Here is a 17,813-nt window from a genome sequence, read left to right on the forward strand (position 1 = left end):
AGACGGGAGTTAATACCCTATAAATGCCTTTTAATAGTTGAATACCTTTTTAAGTAGAGTGAAATGATTTATAATCTATGCAATATATTTTTAAATACTTTCTGGATATTTAATAATCCTTTAAGTATTATTTACAAAATAATTAATCAAATAAGAATATCCCTTAAATGAATATTCAAATACTTATTAAAGATATTGATAAAAGTCAAATCTCAATTGTTCGCTCGATATATATTACGCGAACGTACTTTGTTTAACAAAATCGAAATCTCTCGAATCCGGCTAATCTCGGAATTAAATCATTTTTAAAACTATCTTCGACTCCCACTATAACGTATTATCTCGGAAATAAATTCCAACTTCTCGTACTTGTATGGAATGAAATTATATTTCATAAATAAACGCACATTATAGGCGTATTGAAATCATAGACAAGCATATATCATTTGTTTATTTTAAACCGTAAAAATGGCATTATAATCGCAACAACATTTAAAGTATGGATATTATAAGATAGGATTTGAAAACTTTCCTCGAGTGCTTGGGTAAATGTGGTCTCGGGGCTTTGGGTAACGATCTATAATCAAGGACCAACATTCTAAGTTACTACGCGATCAACAATTCATTTTTAATAACTATCTTTCGTAACAACGCAAGTGTAACTAATCTCCATTCGTCACATTCTTAACACTTAAATACCCACTTTATGGCATTGTCAAGTTTTAATATCGATCGTTCATATTAATAAGTCCATTTCAAGTTTTAAGTTCGAATGTGAGAAAACGCGCGCCAAAACCTCCTTTTTAACGCGTTTCTCTCTTACGCTCTTTTTACTCAAACATTTCTATAAAATCAAAAAATTAATATTTTCAGAAAATTATTTTTGGCTTTCTTCCTTAATATAATATCCAGCTACCATGATTTTTCCAAAGTCAGATTAAAATTTTTAGGGTTCCAAATTCATCACACAACTGCATTAATCCGTAGTTGTCTTTTCGCAGAAATGATTTTCACTAACACGACCATAACTCTTAAACCGTAAATCGTATCACGACGTTCTTTATATGTACATAAACTAAAAAACAATATCTAGCTTTTCATGTCCAGTGGTTCACAATTTACAGATTATTTCATGGCTGAACCTTCTGCACAATCCAGAACAAGTGCACAAGTTCCAAACTTAGCATCTATAACAAGATCTTGACATTTTCACCACTTATAACTAACATTAGTACATATACTCTTCACGATTCACTCATCTTCTCATTCTCTACATCATCTAGTGTAAAATCCAAGAACCACATCTCATAATCTTTAAAATTTAACAACATTTAAACACATAAACCTCAACCACTCACAATCTTTTGAATCTTGAAACTATATAACATAAATCCTTAAAATTTAACACCTAGAAGGAGTGTATTAACCTTGTAGAAGCTTGATCTATCATTAACAAGCCTTAAACTAACCAAGAAAATATCAAGAACACAACTTAGTTTCTAACCAACAAAAACACGCCCAACTTTGGACCACGATTTACCTATGAAGTCCTTAATGAATGGCCATAAAACTTTGCACATACCTTGTATATATAATGAGGAAGCTATGGTCCAAATTTCATGATTTATGAAACTTTAAAACTCAAGTTATAAATTTTTCTTTCCCCCTTGGTTTGGAAATCCGAACTGCTGGTAATGAGAAGTGTGGGAGCTTTTCTTGACTTGGTTGCTTGAGTGGTGTGGTGTAAAATAGAAGTATGGGTTGATATATAATGATTTGACAAAAGAATAGTAGAGATATGGCTTGATTATTTGTGTGGTGGAGTAGAAAAGTAGAAGCATGATGCATGGAACTTCTTGTCTCCCCTACACTATTCATGCTACTATTCTAGTTTGATTTACTAACTACTAGCTACACTTCTAACTACTAGTTGGGTGTAGGATCTTGCATGGCCACCTTGTATGGCTTCCATTCACTTCTTAGTTAATTTACATTCATGCACTCGTCATTTTATTCCAACAGTTTTCCCGTAAAACATTTCGTTTCATTTTATAACCCTTTAATTACTTCCATTCCTTTCTCTTGATCTTAATAATACCTTAATGAATTGTTTTTTTAACGTAGTACTCCTGGTTCTACACCATTCTTTACGAATACTAAAACACGTAGTATAAATGTGAATCTTCGAATTCTGACGGCTCTTAAATTCATTTATTTTAATCGTTAAACAAGAATACGTTCTCGGATTCTCAAGATTCCACTATTCCTTTATGGTGAACTCAAAAGTTTTACATAATCACCTCTAGTTACTATTCACTGAAGTTTTAAAATATTACAAAATTTAGGGTGCTTACAATATTGCAGGATGATTCTGAAGTGAAGAACTGGAAATTAGGTTGTGTATCTCTAGTAGTTCATTAAGTGTGATAGGCTAGTTGAATTATATTACAAGCTTCTATGGTGAAGAATTATCCGGCTCAGCTATCCATAGTTTATTATACCTTCTTGTTTGGTCTTATACAGTTTTTAGCAATTGCAGTATTTACTGAGAGATTGATCCAAGCCTATAAAATTCACTCTCAAGGCAAACTCCTGTGTGTTCTTTATGCAGTATGATCCTCTTAACTATACATGTTTTTTGTCAAATTTGTATCAATTTATTTAAGCCATATATGTGAAGTATAAGTATTAACTAAAATTGATTGGTCCCTTTAAGGGTAGTTGCTTCGAGATTTGCTTTTGCAGTACAAATATGGGTTGTTGAAAAGGGAGATCCAATGCTTGTTGCAGTAAATCTGCCTCTTCAGACTCTAGTTGCAGCAGTCATGGCTTTTGCCTTTTTGAGTAAGGCATTCTCTTTGGGAAAGTGTGTTTAAACAACATAAGGGTTTAACTTACCTATGTGTTACACTTTATTATTTCTCATTATAAATAAAGTAAACTGTAAATTAATTAATAGTTAACCAAAGACCCCTAACTTGGATCATTCACCTTGTCTTCGGTATTATCTTCTCTGAAATTATTACAGTTAAGAATTTTAAAAGCGTAATCTGTTTTTGCACATTTTTGCAACATCATTGGAGCCGTATTAATCGTTCTAGGGCTCTACCTGGTTGTATGGGGTAAGAATAAGAAGAATTTGCAGTTTGTTTTTTTACTATTTTTTCTGCAAATGTCATACTCAAGGAGATCTAGGTGTGTTTTAGTGTTTAAATTTAAATGAGTAATGTGTGTTTACGAGATGATGCATGGAGAAGTTGTACTTAGTTTTTTTGTTAGATTTGATTTTAGGTACTTTCACTCTCCTTCACTATACAAGAAGTACAAAACATCAGTTTCAGCTGCACACCCTGGATGATTTGGATAAATCCAAATGTGAACATCAACCTCGATGAGTCGGATAAATTGAAAGAAGATTTCGATAAGCCTGAGTAGTACTTCTCACAATTTCACTTTTGATTTCATGCACTTGTAGTTAACTTGGAAGTGGTACTTAGGTATTTAGTAGTTCTAGTAGATTGTTTTAAGGTATTTTGGGTCGCCAATGTTCATGATTATCTTGGACATGTTAACTACTGGCTTGGACAATTTTATGGTCTTGGATTGTGAGTATTGATGATTGTTGGCAGATTATGTTTTCGAGAAAAGGTATTTTCAAATGTTTTATTGCTTTTAAAAAAAATAAAGTGTTGGTGTGGCCCTTTAAAGTATAATCAATAATGTAAATTGTCAATTTTTATGTGTTGGAAAAACTTTAAAAAGACTAGGTAAAATTTATAAATACTGTTAATAAAGGTACAAATTGTTTATAAAAAAAGTGTTACCATATATAAATAGTATTACCAATGGAAAGAGAGTTGTTTAGAAAAAGCCTTTTGTTAACACCAATTTGATGTAACAAAAACTATAGTGGTGTGACTATATGTCTATAGTTACAATATTACAGATGTTACCATAGACAGGAAAGTGTTGGGATAGACCCTCTATGGTCACACTTTCGAAAGTGTTACCTAAAAATTAAAAATGTAACTATAGACCCCTAAGATGACGCCTACACTGGTGACGAACTGGTTTTTCAAAAACGTGTGACCATAGCCTTTTTTTTACTTACAGCCACACTTTTTGGCATTCAGCAACACTTTTTTTACCGTTACAACAGGCCATATATGGTGTAGTGTCTAAAATGTTTAAGGGGATAAGACCAAGTCCTCAGCTGACTTCCCCCGAAGTTTTTCATTCTCACCGACCTCCATGTCTTCTATGGGGAGAACCTGCCCCCCAGTTCCATTAGGCTTAAGTTCTACAATATAGCAATTGTGGGCCATTTTCTGATCTTCTTTTACCATATCAACACCGTTAATGGTTCGGAACTTCAGCATCATATGGTAGGTAAAGGGCACATCTTTGAATGCATGAATCCCTGTCCTTCCCATGATAGCGTTGTAAGTACTGAAAGAGATATGTCCTAAGTCCAATCATGTATGAGAATTTAGGAATAACTTTTATGTAATTTGTTTTGATTTCATTGATATTAATAAAAGGCTTGTTTTGTTTTTATTGCGGGCTCTATCTATTTAAATGTTTAAATAAGATATACCACAGTTTAGAGTAAAGCTTTTTATGGATTGTGATGAGATCATAATAATGAGACCTAAAAGTTGATAACTCTAAACTTAAATAGTTCCTGGTCGTAGGATTACTAACTGGTAATTAATAATCCGCAAAGATCGGTACATACTATGCTTGCTTCATTATAAAGGATGTCTATTCTTATAGACATTTGTGTGGTGACACTATAGCTAGTATGTAGGTGCTTATTATAGAATAAGTTCACTGAACATGACTCATACAGCTGAACAACTGATGGAGTTCACTCATGTGTCAGCAGTTGTTCACATAGTGATAGTTGTACAAGTATCCTTAGACTTGAGGTCATCATAGTCATCTTGTGTACACTAAACTATGCTTTGGTTTAGTTCTTAGTCTCAAGGGACAATTATAAGGGCTCTACTGGGTATTGGAATTTGTACACGAAGATAGTGTATGATCAATAAAGGATCTACCCCTTGCAGTGTAGGAAGAGAATGTTCAATGCTGATCCACTTATGTTAGTTCAGGAATCTCAAGCCAGAGTGAATGAAATTAGAAAGGAGTTTCTAATTTACATTAAATAGAACTAAGCATAGTGAATGAGAAAGCAAGTGATTAAATAAGATAGGCTTGACACAAGTTCCATGCCTTGTATTTAATCGTGACATTGCAGGGTAGAAGGAATTAATTGTACGGTAACTACTCACTGAATAGGTTCTTGGTATTCTAAGCAGTGAATTCGTATTATCTGGATAGTCGCGATATGCTGAGAAGTATCCCTCACGATGTAGAATAAATATGATTAATTAATTAATCATATTTAATGAATTAGAGAATTTATATAAATAATGATAAAATAGTTTTATTATTATTTATTTCTACTACCGGCTTAATATTGAACCTACAGGGTCACACCATAAAAAATAATGATTTAATGGTGGATGAATTAATTAATAATGGCTGATAATTATTTATTTATAAAATAAATAATTAATTGGCAAATTTAATAATTGATTAAATGAGATTTAATTGATTATAAATTAATTAAGAAAAGGTTCTTAATATTATTAATTAAGAATTTAATTTTTGGAAATTAAATCAAGTGAGAGAATTATTTCTAAAGAATTTAGAAAAAGGATTAATAATTAAAAGGTGTTTTAATTATTAGTGAGAATAATACAGGGTTAATAATAATAATATTTTATGAAAAAAATTTCAGCTGAAAATTTTGCCTATAAATATACTATTATAAACCCTATTTTTGCCTCAACCAAAAAGATTTACAAAACCCTAATTCTCTCCATCTCCTCCTCCTTCATTACATCGTTTTCTTGGTGGATACCGGTGGAGTGCTTCACACTTGAGGAGCAGCTGCTAAGGATCTCCGTTCATTGTTCTTGGATCGCTATTAAAGACCTCCATCTTTCCATTAACGTAAAGCTTCTTAAGGTAAACATACTGAACTACGAATTAAATATTATTTTTCGCATGGATCCTGCGGAGGGTTTTGGTTTTTTAAGATTAAATTTACGTTTTCGCTGCGTTTATGTGCTAAAAACCCTTCAAGTACAAGTTGCCTTTACAAGCTGAAAGTTTAACATCCGTGTGGCCTTTTTGGGATCTTCCCCAATAGTCACGGAAAGTTGTACTGCTCCTTTGACTTGGCATTTTACTCAGTTGGACTCGTAGATGGGTGCGTCGGAAGGAATAAATTGGGAATTATTGTACCCCATTCTCAGAAATGTCTCATGGAACGGAATATCCACGGAAGCTCCATTATCAACTAGTACCCTCTCAACAGAACAATTTCCACTTATCGAGGTGATAACTAGAGGATCATCTTGAGGAAATTTTAAACCTTCATGTTCGGGGCCGCCGAACTCAAGTGTTATCTCAGTCTTAGCACGCTTAGGCGCCTCTCCGACTATATTCACCACTTCTTTCGCATAGGCTTTTTGAGAGTTCTTTGTTATCCCAATGGTCGTTGGTCCTCCATAGATCTTTTTGATAGCTGGCCCTCAGGGTTATGGGTTACGATCTTGGTCTTTACTTCCTCGATCATCGTCTCTTCGATCGTTATTTCTTCCTTGGCCTTCGGCCTCTTCACCCTTGGTGAAACGCCCAAACTTTCATCGCCGGATTAGATACTTGATCTCATCCTTGAGCTGTCTACGATCGTCAATATCATGACAATCATCCATATAGAACCTGCAAAACTAGTTCTTATTTTCTCTTCTAGGGGTCTCCTCTTAGTGGCTTCAGCCATCTAAACTCTTTGTCCTTCTCAATTTCAAAAAGGATCTGGCTCCTTGGAGCGTTCAACCTTACATAATCAGTGAATCTTGGTGGTTAATTCTTCTTAGAAGTGGAGTCACAATTCCTTCCAGTTTGAGGATACTTGTCCCTAGCATATGTATCTTTTTCTTTGTATTTTCCTACATGTTCATTATTCGCCACCGCCTTCTTCATACTCTCCTCCAACTTGATATATTTTCTGGCCCTATCCTGGAACTGCAATATGCTATTAGGAGGGCATTTGGACAAGTACATCTTAAAGAATTCATCTGTAGCCCCTTGTTGTAGGGCTATCATAGCTACCTTGTCATCAAGATCTGGGACCTTCAGGGGCGCTTTTTTGAACCGGTTCAGGTAGTCTCTAAGGAACTCCTTTTCTCCTTGGACAAGACTAATGTGAGAAGCCAAGCTCCTCTCGTGAACTATGCCACTAATAAATTGCTTGATGGAAGCCTGGCGCATATCTCTGAAGGATCCACTTGAATTGGGAGGTAGAAGGCTATACCAACTTTGACCCATACCCGACGAGGTTTGGGAAAAGGCCCGACACTTGATAGTGTCATTCACGGGCTTTAGCAATATGGAGTTAGAGAACATCCTAACATGATTAGATGGGTCTCCAGTACCATCATACGCCTTGATGGTGGGCATCTTAAACTTCCTTGAGACGTGAGCGTTCATGATCTCTTCAGTGAATGGAGGGTTTGGATCATCAGGATCTCCTAGGGGTATTAATTCATTCGGGTCGGCCCTTGGGATCATTACCCTTTTCCTTGGTAATGGACCTTCCAGGTCTATGACGAGCGGAAAATCCTTTGGTCTTGTTGCAGGTTAGGGCCTTGGTGTTTGGTGCATCTCCAGATTACGCTTCAACCTTTAGATTTCAGCTTCATGAGCCCTGATCCTCTCTTGTACGTCCTGGGGAATCGTCCCTTGGGTGCTCTGGGGTTGCCGGTATACTGTATGTTGGGCCTCCTTGCCAGCACTATTAGGTCCCAAATTATCGTAGAAGGGGGGTTGAATACGATAATCACTAAATTAAAAAATAAATTCGAATCTTTTACGGATAAATAATTTAGTGCTCGGTTAGTGGTTCCGTGTTCTTGAGGTGAATAGTGTTTGGCACAATAAAACGAGGAACACAAGATATTCGGGGAAATATATATTCGTATATAAATCCTTGATGGGTGTTGCTACACTCCGGTAAATAAATTAACCGACTACAATATAAGAACAACAAAGTTCCTAACTTCTACAAAGATTTACAAATCAAATCCTATACAATGATCTAACTTTTGTTTGTACAAGGATTTAAATACCGGGTAACGTTTATAATGCCCCTAAGAATATACAAGAGTTAAATCGGGCATTATACAGGTACTCCGGTGAGAACTTAAACGGATAAACACAAAGCTTGAGCTTCTCTGTAAATTCTTTGCTTCTATTTTCACCAGCTCTCGTGGGGAGAAGATGATGAACAGAACAACTGAATTCTTCTGCTTCTGTTGTGTAGACATATATCCAACAAAACTGTGTGGCTGAGGAGAGATCTTGTTAACCTGCGACCAGGAGTAATGTTCCAGTCTGCAACCTTTTGTTGGAGACTAACATGCGACTCAATACAAGTAAAAGAACTTGTACTAAGTTTATTCACAACCTGCGACAAGTTGTGTTTTAACAACCTGCGACTAACATTTGTTAGTTGCCTGGTTTCTTTTTTTCTTTTATTTATTTTATTTTCTTTTTCTTTTCTTTTTCTTTTTCTTTTTGTATTTCTTTTCTTTTCTTTTTGTTTTTCTTTTCTTTTCCTCTTTTTTTTGTTTTGTTTTTCTTTTTCTTTTCTCCACTTTTTTTATTTAAGTTTAAATTGTAACTAAATTAATTTATAAAATAAACTTAAATATAACTTATATAAATAAACTAATTTAGATTTATAAAATAAACTTATTTAAAGTTTATAAATAAATCATTTTAAGTTTATTAAAGTCCATTAAATAAATTTATTTAATTTAACAATTAAACTTTGAGCTTCGCCAGTCCCTTGAGCCGCTTAGCTGTATACCCCGCACACCTCTTCTCGTACTTTATCAGATAAACGTTCAATCCAAGTATGTTCCTCAACTTAATAATTCTTCTATTAATAATACCCAGATTCCTTTCACGAGCTGTTGACGCCTAATGCAACTGGTCTGGTTCACAGACGACTAACCCCGATTCAGGTCTTCGTATTATAGCCTTGATTAAATTGTTAAGCTTGCAACAACTTTATTGCTTCGAACACTGACTGTCAATAAACAAATATACTTTCACTGAAATCATTTCTGGTACTTTAGACAACATCTTCATTGCTACTACAATCTTGAATACTTCATTCACTATTCTTCACCGACGCTTGAACATGTAAATGAACTCCTGTCAGTGAGTATAACTTCAAGACTACAGCTGTCTTCTTTAACCTCTGTCTATACATTGTCTTCAATTCTTCATATTCATATGCTTCGAACACTGTCTATCTTCAATCAATGCCAATACACTGAAATCTTCAAGTAGCACTTATAAACTGAATCTTCAACATTTCTAAAACCTTGAAAGTCTTTAATATTTATTCTTCACTAAGGCATGATCATATTAATGAACTTCTTTCAGTGACCTGTAAATAGACTTTATGCCTTCTTCTAATCTTCTGATTCCTTGTATTTTTCTTGTCTTCATTTCTTCTGATTTCTTGTGTAGTCATAGTATTATTCACCTGTCCTATTCCAGTGTTGTTCTCATCTTGAGTTATCACATAACTGTTCATACAGCTACGCAGTCTCACCAACAAGCAAGCCTCCTCCTTGGGGAGGTCTTCTCCTCCGATGAATCCGAGTCTATCACAGAGTAAGGCCTAGAGAAATCTTGAACTTCAAGGATTCGAGCCAAACCATGTGAGTATTGGGGTGTCCATCTTTGTCCTTCGCCTTGATTAGATGGGCCACTTCCTCCAATCCCAGGGTACAGAGGCATCCCGTATGAAGGGTTGGTGGCTCCTGGGGTCACGATAGTTGAGTACTCAAACCTGACGAGGTGAGAGTTTAACTACACATGCACCTATTAAAGAGGGGGATTCGTCCCTTGAAGAGTTGGGGGATTCATCCCTAAAGGAGGATCTTGGATCAGGGGATTCGTCCCTTAAGGTTGGGCATCAGTAGTCGCTGCTGGAATCCCTCTACCTTGAGTGGCACATGTTGAGTGTGCTGGAATCTCAATAGAGGACGGGAGTGTCCACGTGGGGATTGCTTTGCTGGTTCCACTGCTAGTGCTGTTACGTGTGTTCACCATGGTTTTTATTTTCTTCCCACATATGGTGCTAAATATTGTGGAATAAAAATTAGGGTTCATTAGTATTTAATTCTAGGGTTTGTGAGCTCCTAGGTTTAATGGTTGTTCTCGCGGTCGTGGATTGGTTGTCCTCGCAAGATGCATACATATCTCTATATTGTAGAGAATCAAGACAAAAACGTATTTTTAGGTTGAGGGATAGATCCATTTATATAGAAGTGAGTCTAGGGTTAAACTTGTGTTGGGAGACTTGGTAGACAAGTCTTCAACTTAAATGGTAATTAGGACTCCTGTAAGGTAACGAATTTTAGATCCTTTCTTGTAGGAATTAGTGTCCATCTTGGACGTCATGTCTCCGGTCTTACAGCCGTATTGGGCCTAGCCCGTGAACAGTTTATATTTGTGGACCTTGACGACATGGGTCGTTTCTACTTCGTGACAGACCATGACCGAGCTAGTTCTTATTGGGCTTCGGACATGAAATCCAAACATAATTAATGTGATATTTAATGCATCTTTAGAATGTATTTTCTATAAATATCAGAATCATTTTAAAAATAATAGTATTACTGACTGAAATATGTAGTTTCATTGATATGTATAAGTGTGCATATAAATTATAATTATGTTTCAATTAAAAGATAAATTTTATTGAATTATCCTTAGTTGGATTATATTCTTGTTTTAGCCCAGATCAATTGTACAAATTATTTGGTTTTAGCCTAAGACTCATTATAACAACCAAATCTAACTAATTATAATCAGCTTCAATTTAATTTATTTAACCTCGAATTAATGATGTAATTTATTTTAGCTCTGATGAAAATCTATTTTATTTTGTTTTACTTTGTCTAAATATTTTTAATTAAATTTTCTTTTATCTCGAATTAATTATATAAACTTTTTTTGCACCGGTGAATAGCATATAGTTTTGTTTTATTCTACACCATATTTAAAGTGACGAATTATTTCTAGTTTTGTCATAAATAAATAGTATGAGTATCATTGATATAGAAGAAACCCGTAATTACATAAGTCCATTATATCAACCAAATGCAAGAAATTATATTAAGTCAGGGTTGAATATTACATTGTTTTAGTCTAGATGAGTAGTATATTATTTTTTTAGCCCGATGTAATTATATCGACCAACGAATTTTTTTATAACATATTTTTTTGAACCACATCAATAGTATTTATTATTTTGTTTTAGACCAATGTAACAAATTCAGGTACCTATATTCAGTTTTATTATTTATTATTTTAAGCCCTTAATTATTACTCCCTACGTCCCACCTAAATATTTACATTGGGTTTGTGCACGGAGTTTAAAAACAATATAAATTTATGATAAAAAATAAAAAAGTAAGTAAAGTAGTGGTACCAAAAACAATTTAATATATGGAGTTGGTGGTGTAGTAGAGAAAAGTTGGGAATATAGTAAATTTTAATATTAATTTTTTATTCTTTTTTGATAAATTTTAATATAAAAAGAACTTAGAGGGAAATCAAAGAAGGGAAGTGTAAAAAAATGAATTTGACAGATGGAGTAGTATCTATAACATTGTTATTCTATTTTGTATAATATAATTGCCCATTTTATTTTCAAAAAATGACCAAATTGTTATTTAAAATATAAAACAAATGTGTTTTAGTGAAAAAATTAATTTATTATTATTTATAATATTTATTAAACATAATTGCCATTGATATTTTTGATAAAAGTAATATTTTCGTCGGGGAAAATAAAGGTAGTGTGTCTTACTTGAAAAAATTATTTAATTTATATACTAAATAACAAAGGTCAATTAAGTTAAAGTAATGAAACAATTAAATAAGGATAAATAAGTAATTACAGCATACGACCAACTATCTAATAAACTTTTAAACTTTCATCTGTTATGTGCGCATATGTTTTTATTATCATGTTTTATGATATTTTAACATGTGTTATGGTGGGATTAGAACCTTACCCCGTTATGATAATAACTTTTAGAATTAAATCTAACAATTTTCATTGATTTAGTTTAAAATATTTTGATGATTGCGGATTGAGTAACCAAACTGCTGATAAAATTTTTAGTATTTCATCATTAATATAATAATATAGATAGATAAGTAATTCGACTTCAAAATTCAATTTTTTATTAATTTTGTTTATGAAATTGAATTGTAAAATAATGCTTACTTTAATTTCATTGTTTTGACTATTTCATTGTTTAGAGGTGCAAATGATTTTGACTATTCCATTCTTTTAAGAACACAGAATTTTGCATTTTTTTGAACGGTGAGATTATTGTTGAGCAATGAGGATGATGATGCTAGAATTTACGGATGGTTAATGTCAAGAAGCTTAACAAAGTTTTTAAGTAAAATAATAATTAAATAAAATAAACAATTAAGTAGCTGAAAAGGATAATTTGTTAGTTCTTAGTGATTATAGAATTATTTTTTCTATTTTATTAAAGTGACTTGTGCGTGATATTTAGAGGAGTTGTTTTAATTGAGAGAAATAAAAAAAAAGGTAATATGTTATAGTTGAAAATGATTTTGATTCGTTTGATATTATAATTCGATTACTAAAATTAATAAAACTTTAAAGTTAAATAAGAGTAATTCGGTAAATTTAGTGTGTACCAAAAATCAGGTACCATACTAGAAATTTTGATATTTCATCTTTTATATAATAGTATAATATAGATACATAGATAGATAGACACAAGTATATTATCAATAGTTAGAACTGTAATTCAACTTATTGTGTTAAGCGACACTTACAAACCTTTAGCCTTTTATTTATATATTTCTAGTTTTTTATAAATTCTATTTTAAACTGTTATTATTTTAGATATTTGTGTTTTAGTTAGAAAGGTTTTATGATGTATGTAATATCCTGTATTTTCATAAGTTATTATTATTATTATTTGAATGTTTTTTTGTGATAGTTTCAATTTGGAGAGAGTAAAATTATGAACATTTTATTCTTGCTTGATGAGTTTGTATCATTTATTGTCCCAATATTCTAATTGTTAAAATATGTTGGTCTCTTTTGGTTTCCTGAAAATATTTACTTAAATATATTTATCTTCAAAATTTGTATTTAAATGTCAATCATTATATCGATATAGGTCAATTGAGTTCGTTTTACTAATTTTGGGGATCGAGTGAATAATTTATCCGCGCCAATATTTTAGTTGTGTCAACCCTGGTATAGGATTGTTACGACCGGCATTTTGTATAATATTATTTGTGAACTCAGTATAATATTTGAGTCGATTATAAATATACCTATTGATCGTACACTTGTGTAAATGGAGTTGCTGCATTATAAATTACTTTACTCAAAATATGAATTTTTTTCAAAGCGATAGTTTTATTAATTGCTCCTATTTTTGATTTATAAAGAATATTCTTTACCATGGAAAATTATCTTTTAAAAATTATTTCATTCACAAATTTCAAAAATGATCTCATAAAATTTCTAAAAATCCCAGTTATTTTATGGTATAAATTTTATAATTTTTAAACTTTTATTTTATTATATAAAAATAGATCTTTGAAAATTAGTTGTTAAGTAATTAGAAAATTACATGAATATCCTTGCATGCAAATACCCTCCCATTCAACTAAAGGGCTAAAAAGACAATTCCAACCCCACTCACTCTCATTCTACTAGCCAATTTACCACTTTGTCCTTGCATGCAAATTTACCTAACTTTAGCTAGAAGGTTACTTTTGTCATTTACTAAATATGCTCACATTTAGTCAAAACAAAGGCATAAAAACAAACACAAGTATCATAGTACTTCATTTTCACTCCACCATTCCACCCACTCCTTCCTCCTCCCCTCCCTCTCGGCTCAACCCTCCCTCTCGGCCATCCCATAGCCGAGGCCCCCCATCCCCTTCTTTTCTTCATTCTTTCACTCAAACATTCATCTTATATTCAAGTAATCTTACTCCCTACATGTTGTTCTTATATATTTCAAAAAGTTTAGAGTGAGAAGTTTAAGTTTTGATCTTGCATGTCATAGTTTATCTAGTTATCAAAATACAATCTTGATTCTCATGGATTTAAGATTGTATTGTTGAGGGAACTACAAGGAATGGTGAAATGCCAAGTCAAGAAAGTGAAGCTCTTGTTTTTAATGGCCATTTCCCTTCCATTTCATTCGGCCATGACCATAAGAAAGCCGAATGAATGGTTCTTAGTGATGTCTTGTTGCCTTGTTCAATTCTTGTATGTTTTTGTGATAATGGCATGAATTTTGTTGTTAAAACTTGATGAAACCCTTTGCATGCTAAGTGACCATTTAGTATTAGTCTATGTTAGGCTTGCATGCTGATTTTATGATAAAATTTATTTTAGAAATCATATAGTTTTGGCTTGAATATTCGAAGGCATGCATGCATGTAAACAACTCATGATTTTCAGAAGTTTTTGATCATTTGGATTGATAATTGTTAGTAGGCTTAAATTTCAGTTGAGTTAAGATAATGATCTTGATTTGTGATCCTTGATATATGATGTTAATTCGTATATACTTATAAATTAGATATAACTTGTTGTTTTCAAAAACTTGATGACTTGTAATTAGTATAGTATGTTAAGTTTTGTTTTGCTATGTTGCACCTTAGGTAAGGATGATCTCCACTAAGTCAATATTGAGTGTAGGAGAGTTAGTTCAGTAGATCACCTTGGTTGAGGTTTGGTTTGGATTTTTGGTTGTTGATTGGTTGGGTTTGTCAAGTAAGAATCTTGGTGAAAGGAGAGTATTAGTTTCTGCAGAAAATCAGTTTGGTACCCTGAGGTTTAGAGTGAGATTTGACCTTGTCATTATTGTGCACTTTGAGGCCCTAGTCACCAGAAGCTAGCAGTAGGAGTATAAAATAGGTTTTATGTGTTTGTTGGAGGTTTGTAAGACGTTTGGTTAGGTGCACGAGTAGAAACACCAAATATGTCCAGCAGGGGACAATTTTGTTGCAACTTAGAAATGGGAAGTTTTGACCATGTCATAGGTAGGCCCTCATTAGTCCCTGTTGGGCCATAGTTAGAGGGAGTGTCAGAGGAGTTTTTCCAGCCATAGTTCATAGGATTTGAGTTAGAATCATGTGTCATAAGTTTTTCCTGCCTTTTTCGTTTACACTGCAAGTGTGTGTTTACACTGCAAGTGTGTGATAACCAGTTCATATATATGATGCGAGTATTTTAATTCACCTTGATATACATGAACCAACTGGTTTCGAATCTATATCCGTAGTATATGAAAATGACATGAACCCTCAAGTATTTATATCAAGTAGTTTAACTCCACTTGAAGATTGCTATGCAAGTAAATCAAAAGTCTTATCATGCTAGTATACCCAAGTAATTGTGATGTTGAACCATGTGCAAGTTATACTCAGTAACCTTATCTTAATACCTAAAAGTCAGTCATTCCTTAATGATTATCCATGATTGTTTGATAACCCTATCTTTACCCTGAAGCATGACACTCTGTTATACCTTGAGTTAATGCTCACCTTCTCTATATTTTAATACCTATATCTCATTTGGAACCATTAATGCTTACTTTCTCTATATTTTTAAATACCTATGTCTTACCTGGAAACATTACCTAGAACCTCGTTTGACCTTGTTCCTTCATACTATCCGATAACCTTGCTAAATCTCACTGTCAAACTCTTTGTATATAGAAACCTTGCAATTCCCTTGATGAATTATAGTCTAGTTGATCATGGCCTTGAAATTTAGTGGACCTTTTCCCTGTGCTTCAAAGTTGATCTAGAACCCTTGATAAAGATGCTCACTGTTTAAGAAATTAACCGTCACCTGGCATCAGTTTTTAATAAAATAAAATAAAGTTAAAATTTGGATTTCTAGTCCCAAAGGGGGACAAATATTTTCTTTAAATAGTGGATCTGGACTGAGACGAAAGTCCTTTCTGCTCTTAAATTGTAGGCTTAAAAGTTGCCTAGGGATCTCATTAATGTTCTAGAACCCAGCGAGGTTCGGGATTACTTCGCGGCTGATCACCAGCTGTAATCCGTAGCGTCATAAAATGGTTTTTGATAAAGAAATGGTTTGAATGGTTTTGTTACAAATAAATGATGTCATCACTCAAAAGTTTATCTCTTGCTACTATTAGCTCTACCTTCACATTGTTATTCTTATATCTCGATTTATATTTTGTATTGTATTGTATAGCACTTGTTGAGCATTTGGCTCACTACACTCTTTCACCCTGACATTTCAGCTAGCAAATATGGTTAGATTCAAGCAGACAGTGCGTAAGACTTGTGATGCCGATGCATATGTTCGAGCTCAGGTAGATTAGTGATCGTTTTGTGTGAGGACTCGATATTAGAAATCAGGTTGAAATAGTTAATAGTGTTGGGCTGTTCCAAACCCTAAACTATAAGATCTTGGATTCAGTTGTATTTACTTTCTTTTATTATATATTTTAATAATTTGTATAATATATTGTTAAGTCAGGGGGTGACAAGGATAAGTCATAAAAATAGTCAAAACATTATTTTTTTGACTATTTTATTATGTGTTAAAAGAATTATTACGTGTTTAATTGAATTTAAAATGTTGTTATCCATGATTTAACATGTGGTATGTTAGATATAATTGATGATATCAATATTTAGAACTATTAGAGTTTGTTGTCAGAGTTTGCTGACTGGAAGTTATCAGAGTTTATAAAGACCATCAGTATTTGACAGATCAGAGTTTATCATCAACATCTGTCCATCAGCATCTGTCAAGATTAATTTCCAGAAAGAAATTGATTTTCTCTAGAAGACTTTGATTTGTAGAGATATATCGATGCAAGGATTTACTTATTAATGTAGCAATCAAAAGTTGGATAGGTATTATGATTCCTTATTTATGTATATCATATCAATTGACTGATTGTGTAACTATGCAGTATATAAACACAAATTAGGTGAACACTTTATATGTCGAGCATTGTTTTATCATACACATAACCTAACAGCTCTCAAAGATATTTGTCCATCATTTGAGAGAGTTTTGTAATCAGTTTTAATTCATTAATATCAAAACTATTCTTTATTATTGAGTATTAAATTTAATTTGATTGATATAATTATATTCACCCCCTCTACAGTTAATTAAAGGCCTAACAATTGGTATTCGAGCTTGCATTTGATACACAAACAATTTAAGATCCAGTAAATAATCAATAATGGCAGATAAAGAAACTCATCAAAATCACCCACCACCACGCTATAAACCAAATCAACCACAACATTAGCAGATATTAAACCATCAAAGTTTCAATCTTGACGATTATCACCCTTGCCGCATTCGGGCTATATGTCTCATTTCGGGTATGCACACACTTCACAGGTTCCTGAGTACACAGAGTACCTTCGCCTGCGGTACCTTTGGTAGTCTCCCTAGAATTCAACATACTTGAGTATACCCCTCCTTGTCCTTTGAAGAATCTTATCATATCTCGAGAACTCGAACCACATCGAAGTTCCCCTAGCATTTTGCTTGTTGATAGAAACAACTCATCTCATAGAAACAACTTCCGAGAATTTTCAGAGGAAGTACTAAGGTAATGTGAGTT

General features: G+C 33.1%; 1 protein-coding gene across 1 annotated transcript; it reads right to left on the reverse strand.

Moving 5' to 3' along the window:
• Positions 1–6,939: 6,939 nt before the first annotated feature.
• LOC141690583 (uncharacterized) lies at positions 6,940–7,647 on the reverse strand. Its single transcript, XM_074495371.1, has one exon. The coding sequence runs from the start codon at positions 7,645–7,647 to the stop codon at positions 6,940–6,942; it is 708 nt and encodes a 235-aa protein (XP_074351472.1).
• Between the last annotated feature and the right edge of the window lie 10,166 nt (positions 7,648–17,813).

Source organism: Apium graveolens, chromosome 10 (assembly GCF_009905375.1).
Source record: "Apium graveolens cultivar Ventura chromosome 10, ASM990537v1, whole genome shotgun sequence".
Lineage (NCBI taxonomy): Eukaryota > Viridiplantae > Streptophyta > Magnoliopsida > Apiales > Apiaceae > Apium > Apium graveolens.

Coding starts and splice junctions, on each gene's coding strand:
- LOC141690583 (XM_074495371.1), bottom strand. CDS start 7,647: ATGATCCCAAGGGCCGACCCGAATGAATTAATACCCCTAGGAGATCCT.